General features: G+C 43.5%; 1 protein-coding gene and 1 pseudogene across 1 annotated transcript; both read right to left on the bottom strand.

Annotated features, from left to right (window-relative positions):
- Positions 1-10,425: 10,425 nt before the first annotated feature.
- On the bottom strand, positions 10,426-11,365 carry LOC120286972 (annotated as a pseudogene).
- A 509-nt stretch (positions 11,366-11,874) lies between these two features.
- Positions 11,875-15,659, bottom strand: LOC104456469 (UDP-glycosyltransferase 74F2). Its single transcript, XM_010071273.3, has 2 exons — positions 14,799-15,659; positions 11,875-12,732 (listed from the first exon to the last, which is right to left on the bottom strand). Exons 1-2 carry the CDS (start codon positions 15,447-15,449, stop codon positions 11,986-11,988), a joined length of 1,398 nt encoding a protein of 465 aa, XP_010069575.2. The 5' UTR covers positions 15,450-15,659; the 3' UTR covers positions 11,875-11,985.
- Positions 15,660-17,165: the final 1,506 nt, after the last annotated feature.

Genomic DNA, 17,165 nt, shown 5'->3' with positions numbered 1-17,165 from the left:
GGGTCCCGAGGTTACGTTGCAACAGTACCAAGTGATCAAAGAGAGGGAAAGTGACTCGTTTCTTACTAATTTTAAACGAAACATACTCACATTTCCGATCGCAGACCTTGGCAATGGACCCGATGCCATCGCTTGGCCGAATCTACCAACTAGCCGTCCAAGAGGAAATCTAGTGGCAAGCCACAACTGAGCACAAACGAGCCGGCTAAGGAGTCGCCCTTGCTGTTATTCAAAGAAGTCTCGACTTGACCGAGGTGTCACACGGTGTCCATGGAGGTTGCAACTTCGTCGGAGGAACAGAGGGCTTCAAGCAAAGAGGGGGAGCTCGACTTGGGGCTGTCGAAGGGGTTCCTAACCCTAATTTGAGAATGAACGGCTAGCATGCTAGCAGGAGATCAAACAGCCCTGATAATCTAACTTATTCGGCCGAATCCAACGGCCAATAGCAGAGATGATCGAATGACTCGTATCTGTCCACCCACTCAGCCAAATCGAACGGCCCCTATTTGGCCACGTCAGCACCCGTGTATAAAGCATCGGGCGACCCACGTCATGCCACGTCATCCATGAAAAACAATGGGCAAAATTTCAAAAATAAGAGTAAATATTGTGAATATTGTAAATGCCCTCATCATACTATTGACACTTGTTGGAAATTACATGGAAAGCTAGGTGATAAGGACAAAAAGGAAAAGGAAATTGCTGCTTACCAGGTTTCAGCACGGAGGACTGATGGTGCAGATCAAATAATTACCCAAGATCGGTATTGGGATATTATGGAGGCATTGAATCAGCTGTCAATTAATGACAAGACTGCAAATTTCTCAGGTACCCTATTATGCAAGATGAATTCAATATCAGTTGATGCATGGATAAATGATTCTGGTGCTAGTAACCATATAGTATGCAACAAGCAATTATTTTCTAGTAGTCAAGAAATGCCACATTCCTCAATATCTGTACGTCTGCCCAATAGGAACATTACTCATGTTAGCAAAATTGGAACTGTCCATCTCAGTTCAAATATTGTTCTTAAAAATGTCATTTTCATTCCTAATTTTGAGTTCAACCTCTTGTCAGTCTCAAAAGCTTGCGAAGATAATTCTTGTCATGCTATATTCAATTCCAAATATTGCTTCTTTCAGGACCTTTTGTCTGGCAGACTAATGGGCTTGGATAGTGTCGCCGAAGGGCTATATTTCTAGATAAATCTCCAAAAAGATCTTGATTTCATCAATCAAAGCATTTCTTGTAATGCCATTGCTAGTACTAAAGATATTATCTTTCATCAACATTTGGGTCATACTGCACATTTCCCTTATCCTAAATGTCCAATATGTCCATTAGCAAAACAATCTCGAACAAAACTTCTTGTTAGTACATCGAGAACTACCAGTGCTTTTTCCTTACTTCATATGGACATTTGAGGACCCTATCACACTTCACATCTTGGTGAGTCTCGATTCTTCTTGACCATTGTTGATGATTATACTCGTGCTACTTGGGTTTTCCTCATGCAATCCAAGAGTCAAACATTCTCTACTCTGTCGAATTTTTTATCTCTCATAAAAAAATCAATTTGATAAGCATGTCCAAAGGATTCACACAAATAATGGACAAGAATTTTTTCCGCGGAATGTGCCTCTTTCCTATCTTCTCGAGGAATTGTACATGAGAGTTCGTGTACTTACACGCCCCAACAAAATGGGATTGTTGAATGCAAATATCGTCACCTCTTAGAAGTAGCTCGTGCCCTAAAATATCAAGCTTCTATACCAAAAAAAATTTGGGGCGATTGTGTGGTCACAACAGCTTACCTAATCAATTGCATGCCAACTAGAATTCTCGAAGGACAAACCCCTTTTGAGTTGCTTTATGGAAAACAACCAGTGATTGATCATCTTCAAGTTTTTGGGTGTTTGTGCTATGCAACAACACTAGGGCCACGAAGTAAGATGGATCCTCGTGCTATACAAAGTATTTTTATGGGATATCCCTCTCTACATAAATCTACAAGACATTTCTTTGTGAGCAGAGATGTTATCTTTCACGAAGACATTTTCCCATTTAAAGAAGCAACATCGTCATCCTCAAGCTCAAGATCTAATCATCAACTTTTCCTATCAGAAGAAGATTTATCTATCCAACCTCAATATCTACTCATTGCATCAGAACATAATATTTCAATCCCACTAGGTGATTCAAACTCAACCAATGACACACCAGTTTTCTCACCTGGCAAAGAATCTTCCTCAGTGACTTTTTAGCCGACAATTCATCATAGACTATCTCCCGTAATACCAGCAGAGCCAAGAATTGAGCAGCCCCGACGTTCTGGACGTTCTACTCGACCCCCTACATGGACAAAAGATTATATATGTCCTATGATGGATTCTTTAGGTACACAATATCAGTATCTTCTTATGTTTTGTTTAGTCGGCTATCACCACAACACATGTGCTGCATTAGTAGAATCTCGGAAGAGCAGGAACCGTCTTCTTATTCTGAGGCAACACGTGATCCCAAATGGCAAAATGCAATGGAGCTAGAATTGAAGGCTCTTCATGAAAATCATAGTTTGGATATTGTTCCACTACCCGACGGACGAAAACCTATTGGCTGCAAATGAGTTTATAAGATTAAGTTCAAGGCAGATTGCTCCATTAAATGATTTAAGGCTCGCTTAGTAGCGAAGGGATTCACGCAACGGGAAGGTTTTGATTATCATGAAACATTCTCTCCCGTGGCTAAAGAAGTCATTATTCGCTTTTTCTTATCTATTGCTGCCTTTCGCAATTGGCCGCTCCATCAAATGGATGTTCATAATGCCTTTTTACAGGGAGATCTGGGTGAAGAAATCTATATGGAGCTTCCACAGGGATTACGCAGCCAGGGGGAGTCTCGTGTATGTCGTCTCCGTAAATCCCTGTATAGACTTAAACAGGCCTCTAGGCAATGGTATGCCAAATTGACTGCTACACTAACCGACGCAGGATTTCAGCATTTCAGACATGATTATTCCTTGTTCACATGGACTAAAGGTACTTCGTCCATTTTTCTCTTAATATACATTGATGACATTCTTATCATGGGAAATAATGAGCTAGCTATTGCAAAATTCAAAAACTGCTTAAGTGCCACTTTTCACATAAAAGACTAGGGGGCTCCTAAGTATTTCCTTGGCATTGAAATAGCTCGATCTGACAAGGGAATATGTCTTAGCCAATGAAAGTTCATTCTAGAAATAGTCTCCGAAGCAAAATTGTTGGGATGTAAATCAGCGGTTATACCGATTGAGCAGAATGCGAAGTTAACGACGCATGAGTATGATGCGAGCTCGTCTTCATCTATTGAGGATCCATTACTCAAAGATCCATCAGGATATCAACGGCTTGTTGGGAAATTGATTTATCTCACAATAACAAGATCGAACATATGTTATGCAGTGCAAATATTCAGTCAATTCATGCATAAGCCGAAGCAGTCTCATATGGATGCAGCGCTGAAAGTCGTGAAATACTTGAAGGGATGCCCAAGACTTGGCATTTTTCTGTCTCAAGATTGTGACTATGCTACTTGTCCGATGACAAGAAGGTCAATTACTGGTTTTTGTATCAAATTTAGAAAATCACTCACCTCATGGAAAACAAAGAAGTAATTAACCACATCATTGTCATCAGTAGAATCTGAGTATCGAGCTATGGCAAAAACTGTTTGCGAAATAATCTGGATACGAGGACTACTTTCAGATTTCGAAGTACAAATCAATGGATCTAGCGAATTATTCTATGATAATGATGCTACACTCAAGTTAGCAGCTAATCTCGTTTTTCATGAGAGAACTAAGCATATAGAGGTCGATTGTCACTTCACTCAGGACAAGATTCAGGAAGGAATCATAATAATGAGAGGAATTGGAACTGTTGAGCAACCTACAGACATCTTTACCAAGCCATTGTGCCAAAGACGACATGCATATCTATTAAGCAAGCTAGGTGTCATCGACATATACAGACCACTAGCTTGAGGGGGAGTGTGGAAATATGGAAATACCGATTCTAAATATCAGTAATTGATTTAGTTAAACGGTAATTAGCTTGGTAAAATATGACATAGAATTATCATGTAAAATCAGTGTATGTTTCCTTATTTTCTCTTTCCTATCTTATTTCCTCCCTCTAACATTATAAGTGGAGGATTATACATGTACAAGAAGTAGACAGAAAACACGGAATTACACTTTTCCTCTCCATTCTACTTCACTTTCTTACAGGCCGTGACCCCTCAACAAAGCAATCACCGACCGGCTTCACTGTTTCCTTTGCCTCAGCGACATTGTTGCACCACTGCTTCCTCCAATGGCATTGGACCAAGCTTTACCGCAAACCACACCGACATCGCAACCTGCTCAAACCCGCAACACCAGTCCACCATCACTGTGGCCCGTTGTTGTTCCTCTGTTGGTCCCACAGCGCCATACTTGCCGAGCCGTCACCCATCATTGCCTTTGCCAAGTCTGCTGCCATTCCCCATAATGACACCACCAGCCACCGTCCCTGCCCCCATCGGCGTTGCATCAGTCTTGCCGACCCTATCCCATAACGCCACTATTGCTCAGCCACCTCAGAGTTGTTCTCTATTTTTGCAAGTTTCCTTACGAAGCAATTGCTACAGCCCACTCTCCACCAAGAGACGGCTTAAGCCGAGGCGCCACGAACCCGAGCCATAACCAGTCATCACCAACCTATCATAGCACAGCCTTACCAAGTCCCAATTTGCAAGAACCACTGAGCCGGGCTCCCCACACCACAGTGTCCTTCGCCAAACACCGTGAGCACACTGTCGACCACCACCCTCGCAAGCCATTGATCGAGTTCAAATTTGGCAACATTATCACTGAATATCACTGAATTAGGTATAATCTTTGATTTTATATGCAACAAATATTAAGTTGAAACCTTGATTGATAAGATGGAATAGCTAAATTTGTGTATGCTAGTGTTGTGAATGTATCCCAAATGGAGACTCTTTGAACTAGGCTCTTGGATACATGAGATCTCTTTGTTAGAATGTTTAAATAATAAATCGTGCTCTAATATAATAGCTTAAGTTTTTAGAATAGTTGGCAGTGATCTTACAAAATCTCACATTATATCAAAGTTAGAGGTCTTGAGTTCAAATCTTATCTAGGCTCATTTGCCTCCTCAATTAGCTTAAATTTTTAGAACACTAGACAGTAGTCCCGCCCCGCCTTAGTGAGCATTAATGAGTTAGAGTTAAAAGATTGTTGTGAGAATGATATAACCTATTAAACGGTGAGGCGTGTGGAGTTAGATTTTAGTAACAAGTGATTAGTAAGGAAATGAGAAATAAGTCTCAATTTTTTTACATTCAATGTATCAACTAACCAAGGTTAAGTGATATCGTGATGATGCCATATCTTGATTTAGGAAATGTGGCAACCTACCTGAGTGATAAGTGGCTATAAGAGAGGGGAAGAGAGAGATATTAATAATTATGTGAAAGCAAATTAGCCTTATGTATAGAATAATTAATGTTGGCGTAATCTAAAGGTATATTTTTTTCAATGTATAATAATCATGCCACATAATGGCACTATCCTAATGTTCATTACACTAAATTTATGTAATCCGAGGAACGCTCAATCTAATGCCAAACAAAATGTTAAGCATACTTTATACTTGGGAGAATTACCAAAAAAGTCATAAACCTATTGTAATTGTGTCAATTCAGTCCTAAACTTTTTTTTTGGCTAATTTAGTCCTAAACCTTTTACAATTGTGCCAATTCAGTCCATCCGGCCAAAATTGGCCGGTCGGCCGGCGTGGACGCCGGCCGGCCGGCGAACGATTTTTTAATAATTTTTTTAATTTTTTCGAATTTTTAATTTTTTTAATTTTTTTAAATTTTTTCTTCTTTTTTTTCCTATCTTCTTCTTCCTCGCCGGCGCTGGCCGGCCGCCGGCCGAGGCGAGGGCCGGCGAGGCTCGCCCCGTCGGCCACGGCGAAGGCGAGCCTCGCCCGGCGACGGCAAGGCCGCCGTCGCCACATCCGGCGAGGCTCGGCCTCGCCCGCCCATGGCGAGGTCAAGCCTCGCCGTCCCTGGGCGAGGAGCCTCGCCTTGGCTGTGCGAGGGCTTCTTGTCCTCCTCCTGACCGCTGCCGCCGCCGACCGTCGCAGACATTCTCTCTCTACTCTCTCTCTCTCTGTCCCTCGCGAGCACGACCACTCTCTCTCTCTCTACCTCTCTCTCTCTCTGTCTCTCTCTACTGGTTCGCGATTAGGGTTTTCTCTTCGATTCAATCGAATCCGGCAGCCGATGCGCGCGCCTTTATATGCAAGCGGACGGGCCGGAGGAGACGGAGGGGAACGCCTCACCCGCCAAGGCAGGGTCGACCTCGCCGGTGGCCGGCGAGGCTCCTCGGCCGAGGGCGGCGAGGCTCGACCTCGCCATGGCTGGGCGAGGCCGAGCCTCACCGGATGTGGCGACGGCGGCCTCGTCGTCGGCCGGGCGAGGCTCGCCTTCGCCATTAGCCGGCGGGGGCGAGCCTCGCCCGGTGACCGGTGAGGCTGACCTCGCCGGCCCTCGCCTCGGCCGGCCGGCGCCGGCGAGGAAGAAGAAGATGACAAAAAAAAAAAAAAAAAAATTCTAAAATTCTAAAAAAAAAAAATTAAAAAATTCGAAAAAAATATTAAAAATATTTTAAAATTGCCACATCAGCATTTGCCGGTCAACTGTCCTCGGCCAGATTCATCCATGTCGCGCCGGCCGACCAATTTTGGCCGGATGGACTGAATTGGAACAATTGTAAAAGGTTTAGAACTAAATTGGTAAAAAAAAAAAAAGTTTAGGACCGAATTGGCACAATTGCAATACATTTAGGACTTTTTGGTAATTCTCCCTTTATACTTTGTACGAGATAAGACTCATCTTTGACACCATAATGGTGTTTTACCTTAATTTTAGTTTGGAATTTAATTTCCATATAACACAATAATTGCCCGCATAATATATAGAAGGAAAATTTAGAATGTCACACTTCTATTATTCTGTTGATGCACGACTCACAAGCTTCTCCACGAACTCGCCATGTTCTTATCCAAGCTCCCGCCTTCTGCCATCGCCACCTTCGCCGTCTCCATCCACCTCCTCGCGCTCTCCGTCACTTCTCTCCCTCTCCCTCCTCCCACCACCTCTCTCACGCACCTCTCCACCTCCTTCCTCCCAATGACCCCTGTCTCGTCGACCCTAGCCCTGACCCCAACCCTCCACACATCCTCCACGAACTTGGCGTTCGCCACTACGGCATTGCCACCATCGGGACCCCCAGGCAAATCGCCTCAATCACTAAGTTGAGCCCGCAATGTGTGACAAAGCATCCGATCGCATCACTCTTGAGGACCTCCAGTTGATTGCACCACGGGAGGATTAGAGCTTCCTCCGAGGGGATGGAGTCCATTAGATCCCGAGGGAGCTTGTGCTACTCGGTAGATCGGACAATCCAAATGAAGGGGTGGCCAGCAAGGGCAAGGAGAAAATATTGGGTGGTCCAGGGACTGCCACGTCAGCGTGGTCCCGGACCACTCACGTGGCGCCACGTATGAGAGGAGGGAGACAGAGAAGAGAAAGAGGAGAGAGAGCGTTAGAGAGATGGGATAGGGGCAAGTCCTTTGGTTCCATCCCCTTACACGTGGTGCTGCGTGAGTGTTCCAGGACCACGCCGACGTGGCGGTCCCGAACCACCCAATATTTTCTCCTGGACAAGCACCTCCCCAACGACACCGCGTACGGTGTCAACCTTTTCACCCCGACCACCACCTCCACTATCTCCGCCTAGCTCCGTCGCCACCCGCCCCGCTCCGTGGTCTACGTCTCCTTCGGCAGCATGGCCGACCTCGACCCCTCCTAGTTCGCCGAGCCCACCCACGGCCTTGCCCTCGGAGAAAATATTGGGTGGTCCGGGACCGCCACGTCAGCGTGGTCCCAAACCACTCATGCGACGCCACGTATAAGGGGAGGGAACCAAAGGACCTGCCCCTGTCCCATCTCTCCGACGCTCTCTCTCCTCTTTCTCTTCTCTGTCTCCCTCTCCTCACATGTGGCGCCACGTGAGTGGTTCGGGACCACGCTGACGTGGCGAACATCCCGTCGACAACCTAATCTCATTGGTGAGAGAGAGAGAGAGAGAGAGAGAGAGAGAGAGAGAGAGAACGATTTTCATGTTGAGATGAATAACTAATTTCTTAATTAAATTCAGGATAAAACACGTGTATAGATTTTTTCAAAATAAAGTGAACAATTGACTGTCTTCATAAATATAAGGATTCGGTAGGAAGTAAAAATTGTTAATTTTTTATGGTTTTTTGTGAACCATTTTTCCTTGCGTGAAAGAAAATTTGCGCAAGGTGACGTACTCGCATGCGCATCCGTGACCCACCAAATTGATGATATTCAATCGACACCTTCGCAATTCACCATATTTCCTTGTAAAATATGGTGCGATCATCGCCTTTTACGTCAATCATAGAGTTAAATATTATGACATAAATTTGAACACGTAAAACTTTCTGGCGTCACCATTTTTTTAATGCACCTTCATCGGAAGTCTAAATTAGCTTTATCGATTGAAGAAAATGAGCACGCCATTCTAGCATATGATTCGGCCATAAGACTCCAAATGCAGAAACGCCAAAGAAGGGAAGAATATTTATGCTCTCTAAGATTAAGGTAGAAGGACACGGACGAATATCCAAGCAAGCGCTCATGTATCTTGATATAGTCTAATCTTCGCTTAGGCTTTGTTTATTTTGAAAAAAAAATGTATAATTTGAAAGATATTTTCTTAAAAATGATCACTTATATCGCTTATTAAAACAAAAAATATATATTTCATTGGCTATGAAAATTTTTACACAAAAATTATTGTTGATAAAAATAAAAAAAAACATCGTTCTTTAACTAATCATTTAAACAATATAAACAATCATATTTGGGAATAAATGCAATGACCCAACAGAACTTTTCATGAGGGAGAAAAGAAATCATGGTATGATGTTAATGAACGGTACATGTTCAGCCGTTAGACAACAAGTAAACTGCAAGAAAAAGTAGTATGTTCATCAAGAATGAGTTCCGATAATTATTAACTACGTTGGTCTATGATGAGAAAGCAGCAGCCGGGATTGTACATACATACCTCTTTCTCTAGCTCATAGAAGGTGTCGAAGAGTACAGGAAAAAAACGCTTCAAGTGCCAAAATTTGGCACAAATAGACACTTAAGTGTCAAAACTTAGGAAAGTAACACTTAAGTGCTACTTTTTATGAAAAAATGGGATACTTGAGTGCCACATTCGGCGAACCCCGCTGGAATTCCTACGTGGCATTTTTTTTATTAATTTTCTCGCTTATGTGGCTCACCGGAAGACTGACTCAGCAAAACACACACAAAAACGACGTCGTTTTGGTATAAATTGAATTTTAATATAAAAATTAATTAAATTAAATTTAAAACATAAAAATAATTTATAATTTTTTTTTTTTTTTTTTTAAAAAAAAGTGGAAGAGGAGGAGGATGAACGCAGTCGGCGGCCGAGGGCTCGGCCCTCGCCGCCACCGCCACCTCCCCACCGTCACCGAAAGGTGGGGGAGGGTTGGCCAAGGGCCGTCGACCCCGGCCGACCGATGACGAGAGCCCGTGTGCCCTCGCCGATTTGGGGAGAGGGTCCCCGATCCGGCGACCCCCGGTGACAACGGCCCTTGGCACGGCTAGGCGAGGGCTAGCGACCCTCGCTGGATCTGGGGACCCTCCCCCGGATCCGGGCGAGGGCACATAAGCCCTCATCACCCGGTCAGGGTCGCCGACCCCGACCCGGGGCTCGGCGGCCCCGACCAACCCTCCCCCACCTTACGGTGATGGCGGCAAGGGCTAAGCCCTTAGCCGCCGGCTACCTTCCTCCTCCTCCTCCTCCTCCTCCACCTTTTTTTTTTTAAAAAATTAAAAAGTATTATTAATTATTATTATTATTATTATTATTATTATTATTATTATTATTATTATTATTATTATTATTATTATTATTATTATTATTATTATTATTATTATTATTATTATTATTATTATTTTATTATTATTATTATTATTATTATTTTTTAAATTTAATTTAATTAATTTTTATATTAATTATTTAATACGTCAGCACCAAAACGATGTCGTTTTGACACTGTTTAGCCACATCAACGTGCAAAACAACGTCGTTTTTTGCACTGAGCTCGCCGAAAAATTGCTACGTCATCGTTTTTGCAGGATTTTCTCGCCATTAGCACTTAACTGATCCATTTTGCTCCAATTTTAGCACTTAAAGTATCACTTTCGTAAGTTTTAACACTTAAATATCCATTTGTGTCAAGTTGTGGCACTCCCGATGTCCGTGTGTCCGAAGAGCACGAAATCCGCATCGTCCACGTTCGTGGATTGGTTTATCACCATATCATAAAAGGCAGGGTATAACCCCAGCTTATACACATACGACGGTGCCTCCCACGGCTTCAGAGGCGGCAGCCCCGGGACCCTGACACTGCCTTCTGAAAGCGGAAGCGGAAGCGGAAGCGGAAGCAAGCCACGCTGCACGTGGTAATTATGTTGTTGACCGCGCATGTCTGCGTGAAGAAGACCACTCCAAGCTTACGCACTGCTTGGCCACATCGAGCGCCCACGGGAGGAACCCGTCATAGATGACCGCGTCAAGCGGTCGGCCCGAGCAGTCGAGCTTATGGATCAGCTCAGCCAGGGTCCTCGATCCGACAACCCGGAGGTCTGTCTGGTAGGCCTCGATGGACCCGGCCCCCATGAAGCCACCGAGGTCGTGGCCGTCGGAGATGGTTTCGAGGTCGATGGATGAGGAGGGGTCGGCCTGCATGGATCCGTCGAGGTGGACGGTGAGGGCGAGGGTGGCTTTGAGGCCTTTGGAGACGAGGCGCTTGGAGAATTGGAGCATGGGATTTATGTGGCCTTGGGCGTGGAAAGGGAGGATCAGCACATGAGCTTGGTGGAGTTTTGCTTGAAGGCTCCATTAGCTCACTTCTCTCTCTTTCTCTAGAGTTGGAGCTGTATACTTGTAAGCGCTAAAGAGGTGTCATCTATGAAACTCGTCGGAAGCAATCTATAAATCTTTTTAACTATACAAGCACAGTAATAGAGAGATCTATGAAATATCCTATAAATTTCATAAACCAATTTGGTCCACCTATAAAAGTGACTCTGGCTCGAAGTAGTTTGCATTCAAAGGATTGGATTTGAACAAGTGACCACGAGTTTCCAAATTAGAGATCTCTTGATATCGCATCCGATTGAATCAATACTAGGGTTTATATATATATATATATATAGTGGAAAGGCTTTCTTAAGTTTAATATAGAAAAGTCTTGACGACGGAGACTTCAAGGAAAAGGTTAAATACTAAATATGTTTATTCAATGGCGTTAGCAGGTATTTTGTGACAATAATAATAGTCCAAAGACAAACTAAACTTGGTTCATTTGTTTCACAAAAAATAATTAAAAATATATATTTTTGAAAACGACCATTCGTACCATTCATAAAAATGAACAGACAAGAAGTACTTTTATTGTCTACGAAAATATTTAATTATTAATTATTGTCAATAATGAAAATATTATTTATTAAGTAATTATTTTAAGCTACACAAGCGATTATTTTTAAATATATCTTTTTTAAATTATTAATTTTTTGCGAAACAGGTGGATTACTGTTTCCAGAGTGCCTCTGGGGGTTGATGAAACCCGGCAATCATCGGTTGATGAAAGCCTCGATATGTATTCGCTGCACCGGGAATGCAATAACTACTACATGAGAGAGGGATAGAACTCGTACTTCAATTTTGACCCACGTCGAAGTCTTTTGAACGGAAATGCTTGAATCAAATTTTATCTAGTGATTCGTCTACTACTCTACCGACGAACGAGTCGCCAGCTTCGCCACGAAGTCATCGATGTTCCGATCAGAGCTACCACCTTCGCTGATGGACGCCTTTGCCGCCGCCATCCACCTCCTCGCGCTGTCCGCCATCTCCACCCCTCTCTCCCCTCCTCCTAATACCTCCCTCACGCGCCTCTCCACCTCCTCCCTCCTGACAAGCCCTGCCTCATCGGCCCTAGCCCTAACCCCGACCCTCCACACATCCTCCACGAACTTGGCATTCGTCCCCTGGTCCGTCCACTGCGGCATCGCCACCATCGGGACCCCCAGGCAGATCGCCTCGATCACTGAGTTGAGCCCACAGTGGGTGACAAAGCATCCGATAGAATCGTTTGTGAGTATTTCCAGTTGATCGCACCACGGGAGAATGAGAGCTTCCTTGGAGGGGATCGAGTCCATGAGATCGCGAGGGAGCTTGTGCTGCTCGGATGATCGAACGATCCAGAGGAAGGGGTGGCCGGCAAGGGCAAGGCCGTGGGCAAGCTCAGAGAACTGGGAGGGGTCAAGTTCGGCGAAGCTGCCGAAGGAGACGTAGACCACGGAATGGGGCGGGTGGTGGCGGAGCCAGGTGAAGACGGTGGAGGTGGTGGTCGGGGTGAAGAGGTTGATGCCGTAGGCGGCGTCATCGGGGAGGCGCTTGTCCAGGTAGAGGGAGGGGAGGGTGGGGCCGATGGTCTTCAGCGGCCACAAGTTGGTGGACATCCAGTCAACCACCTAATTCCATTGGAGAGAAAGAAACAAGTGAGAGAGATGATGAGAACGGCAACATTTTTTCACGTTGAGATGAATAATTAAATTTTCAAATTAAATTAATTGTCTATGGGTGTACGGTATTCTTTCCAATAAAAAAAAAAACATTTGTTCAATTGATTGTACTTAGAGGAGATCCGTTCCAGCCCGAAACGTATCCACTTGGGATCTTTTCCTGGTTTGTGAAACACGGAACTGACCTGTTTACTCTAATTGAATTGGCTCCAAGCTCAACGTGGGATCGACCGGCCAATTTTGGGTTTGTTCTATTCATTCAACAGTACTATGTATGTTCAAATTTCGCATTCTTAAATGCATGACAACTTCTGAAAGAAAGGACATAGTAATGAGCAACGCACGCTAGTGCAGGTGACAGATACTATTGTCCACAAATGCAAGTGCAGCCATGTGCAGTGGTTATCTCTGTTATTTTTCCACAAGGCATCGAGGAATAGCAATTTTTTCCAGCAGAGACGTGCAACAGGGCAGAGAGAGAGAGTGAATTCTGAAACAGTTCCTGCGGCAGCCATTGTTGCAGAGCTGATCAAGAACAGCAACATGAAGAAGATGCAGAGGTGGTTGGCAAGTGCCCTGAACTTTCGCCCGCCATCCGCTATTCAAATACAGCCAAGAGGAGTGGTTGGCAGAGTAAAATGGCCCTTCATCCGCTATTCAAATTCAGCCAAGAGGAGTGGTTGGCAGAGTAAAATGACTTCGCTTCCTAGGAAAAAGAGTAAAATGGCATCCAATGTCTGTCTTTTATATAAAGTTAAAAACCCACCAACATCCACTCATCACTTCGCAGTTTTTGGTCCCGGTGAATAAAATTGATCTTTCAGGACCAAGAACCAAGAACCTGACCATAACCAGTCTGATAGGTTGGGTCAGTCTAGCTCCCGAGTGAATCCATCGGTATTTGAACCTAAGTACTGGGGAAATAGGACTAAAGAGAGAGGGCCAAAAAATGTTCTTTTGCATTTAATCCCGCATAATTTGACCTTGGGACCAATGCACGCCCCCTAACTATGCCTATCAATATAAGGATTAGGTTAGGAGTTTGAGTTGTCTATGGTTTGCTTTGTTGGAATAATTCAGTCCTACTCTATTCTACTCTACACTCACTCTTAAACTTTTGTCCTGCCTCTTGCAGGGCATGGGAGTCGAAACCCACTCCTGAAACTTACACGTCTCCACCCCATCCCCCCTAATAAGGTGGGGATTTGAACCCCTCAGCTCCCCATTCCATGTTGGAAGGGTGGTCACTTAGGCGAATCCCAGAAATTTGTATAACAGTTGGTATTTATCTCATCAAATCTCACAAGTTATTAGAACTAAAGACCCTAAGTTCAAATTTTTTTACGCCCCATTTGCCTCCTCAATTAAATATGTTTATGATTGGTACTAGACGGTACTAGGTAAAAAAAGACTAAACTAAGGATGAAGAATAGTGTTTTAATTATTAAACCATGGTTTAAGCTTTTAAAATATTTTGCAGTAAATATATGCACGTTTGGTACTAGACAAAAAAATACCAGACTAAATGTAAAAATGAGCGTTGGAATTCATTTAACAATTTGAACTTTTGGAATAGTTGATAGTAAATATATCAACGTTTGACAATAGGCACAAAAAGACCGGATTAAGCGTGAAAGAGAATGTTGGAATAATTAATTATTAAACTATGCTTCCTTTCGTATGAAGAATAAATTTGCACAAAGTGACGTATGTGCATGCGCATGGGTGTCAAATCAGATCAATGATGTACACTCAAACACCTCCGAGATTCAACATGACATAATTCATCGTGCAATTTAGATATGTCAACATCACCTTTCACGCCAGTCATTAGTCAAATATTATGATATGAACTATCCTAAATAATCCCAACACTTTAAACGGGTTCCTGTTCTGCTGCTAGACAGTGAGGAAACTGCAAGAAAAAGTTGCAGGTCCAACACGAATGACTGACGAGGATCGCTAACTGGCCTAGCCTATGATGAGAAGGCAGCAGCATAAGAATGTACGTATACCTCTTTCTCCAGCTCGTAGAAGGTGTCACAGAGCACAAAATCAGCTTCATCCGCGTTCATGAATTGGTTGATCACCATGTCGTAAAAGGCAGGGTACGTCCCCAGCTTGCATACAAACGAAGGCGTCTCCGACGGCTCCAGAGGTGGCAGCCCCGGGACCTTGACACTGTCCCCCGAGAGCGGGAGCGGGAGCAAGCCGCGCTGCACATGGTAATATATGTTGTTGACCGCACATGTCTGCGTGAAGAAAACCACTCCGAGCTTTTCGCACTGCTTGGCCACGTCGAGCACCCACGGGAGGAACCCGTCATAGATGATCGCGTCGACCGGTCGGCCCGAGCAGTCGAGCTTATGGATCAGCTCGGCCAGGCCCCTTGACCCAACGGTCTGGAAGCACGTCAGGTAGGCCTGCATGGATTTGGCCGAGGCGCGGCCGCCGAGGTCATGGCCGTCGGAGATGGTCTCGAGGTTGATGGACGAGGAGGGGTCGGCGTGCATGGATTTGGCGATGTGGACGGTGAGGACGAGGGTGGCTTTGAGGCCTTTGGAGACCAGGCGCTTGGAGAATTGGAGCATGGGGTTTATGTGGCCTTGGCCGGGGTAGGGGACGACTAGTACGTGCGCTCGGTGGAGTTTGCTTGAAGGCTCCATTGGCTATCTTCGCTCTCTTTCTCTAGAGTTCTTCTCTTGAAGAGGGGTCATATATGGACTCTTCCCCTAAGCAGCTAATTTATAACTCTTTTTTACTGTCCAGCGGCATGAGTACGGATGTCCATGATGTTGGAATTTTGTTTGTTAAAACAAAATGAGTGCTTTTTACTTTGTCCCACATAGAAAAGGTGGGAGCAAGTGGGTCAATTTATAAATGTAGGAATTCATTTTTGTAGTTAAAGGAATAATTGGGTGGGGCTAGACCCCACCATACCCGCGTGCGGGTGCGCGCCCGCGGTTTAATTAGCATTAATCCCTTGCTATTTATTTATTTATTTTTATTTTTTAATTCAAAGGTTGCCTTTTAATTTGAGAATTTTCAGAAATGAAATATAAAACGAAATTCGAAATTCGAAATTCTATTAAAAAAATATTATTCCGAATTTTATTTGTGTCTTTTCAAGACAACCTTTGAAAAAATTGCTTATTCGGTTTTGCAATTTTTTCCGAAAGATTGCACTTGTTCGTTTTTCGACTTCTTCCGAAGAGTCGCATTTGTTTATCCGAAAATTTTTCTAAAATACGTGTTTGTTCATTATTTGGCAATTTTCGCGAAGAGTTGCAAGACTGTTTCATATATATACTTGTCATTTTTCGAAAAAAAAAAAAAGTGGTCATTTTCGAGTCTTCTTTCTGAAAAATTACAGCCAATTTTTCGATTGTTTTTCTAGAGAGACCCTGGAGAAATACTAGAATTGCTATCTAGTATTCTCACCCAAGACTTTGTTATATCCTTGAGGATTTTTGCCGGTGACCATTAGCAACGTTGTGAGGCAAATAAATCCTTAAAAAAAGTGATATCACGCCTCAAAATCCGAGTTGTTTTACTCAATCCGATTTCATTATTCAACCCATTTTTAAGCCATATTTTTCCAACAATTTTAAGGATTTATTTTGCTACAATGGAGTCGGAGACAATCAAAGTTATGAATCAAGATATGGTCAAACTAAACCGGTTCGATGGGAACAATTTTGCTCGCTGGAGGGACAAGATGATGTTCTTACTCACTGCTCTGAAGATCTCCTACATACTGGATCCTAACTTGGCGCCTATAAAAGATCCTAAGCCTACTTTCGATGGAGGATAGCCAAGTGCGGAAGCCATTGAGGGGGTTAATAAGGAAAAGAAGAAACGTGTGGAGGATGAATTACTTTGTCGAGGACACATTTTGAACACACTCTCCGATCGTCTGTATGACTTATTCACTGAAATGAAGTCTGCCAGAGAAATTTGGAATGCACTGGAATTCAAGTACAAAGCGAAGGAGCAAGGTACCAACAAATATCTAATTGCAAAGTATTTTGATTTCAAGTTTATTGATACTAAACCCTTGCTGGAACAAGTCCATGAATTGCAAGTGATTGTGAATAAGATTCGTGCTCTCAAGATTGATATTCTAGAAGCTTTTCAAGTTGGAGCAATTATTGCGAAATTACCTCCAAGTTGGAAAGACTATGGAAAAAGGCTGATTCACAAGTCGGAGGACTTTACTTTGGAGCAAATACATAAACATCTTCGCATTGAGGAAGAGTCACGTTTACGTGATAATTCTGTTTTGTACAATTCCAATGTGAATTTTGTAGATAAAAAATGGAAACTCAGCTAGAAATTCAAAGTAAAAAGCGGGGGGCATAAATTCAGAGAACACAAAAGAA

This window comes from Eucalyptus grandis, chromosome 8, assembly GCF_016545825.1.
Source record: "Eucalyptus grandis isolate ANBG69807.140 chromosome 8, ASM1654582v1, whole genome shotgun sequence".
NCBI lineage: Eukaryota > Viridiplantae > Streptophyta > Magnoliopsida > Myrtales > Myrtaceae > Eucalyptus > Eucalyptus grandis.
This window is presented reverse-complemented; position numbering and strand designations above follow the sequence as displayed.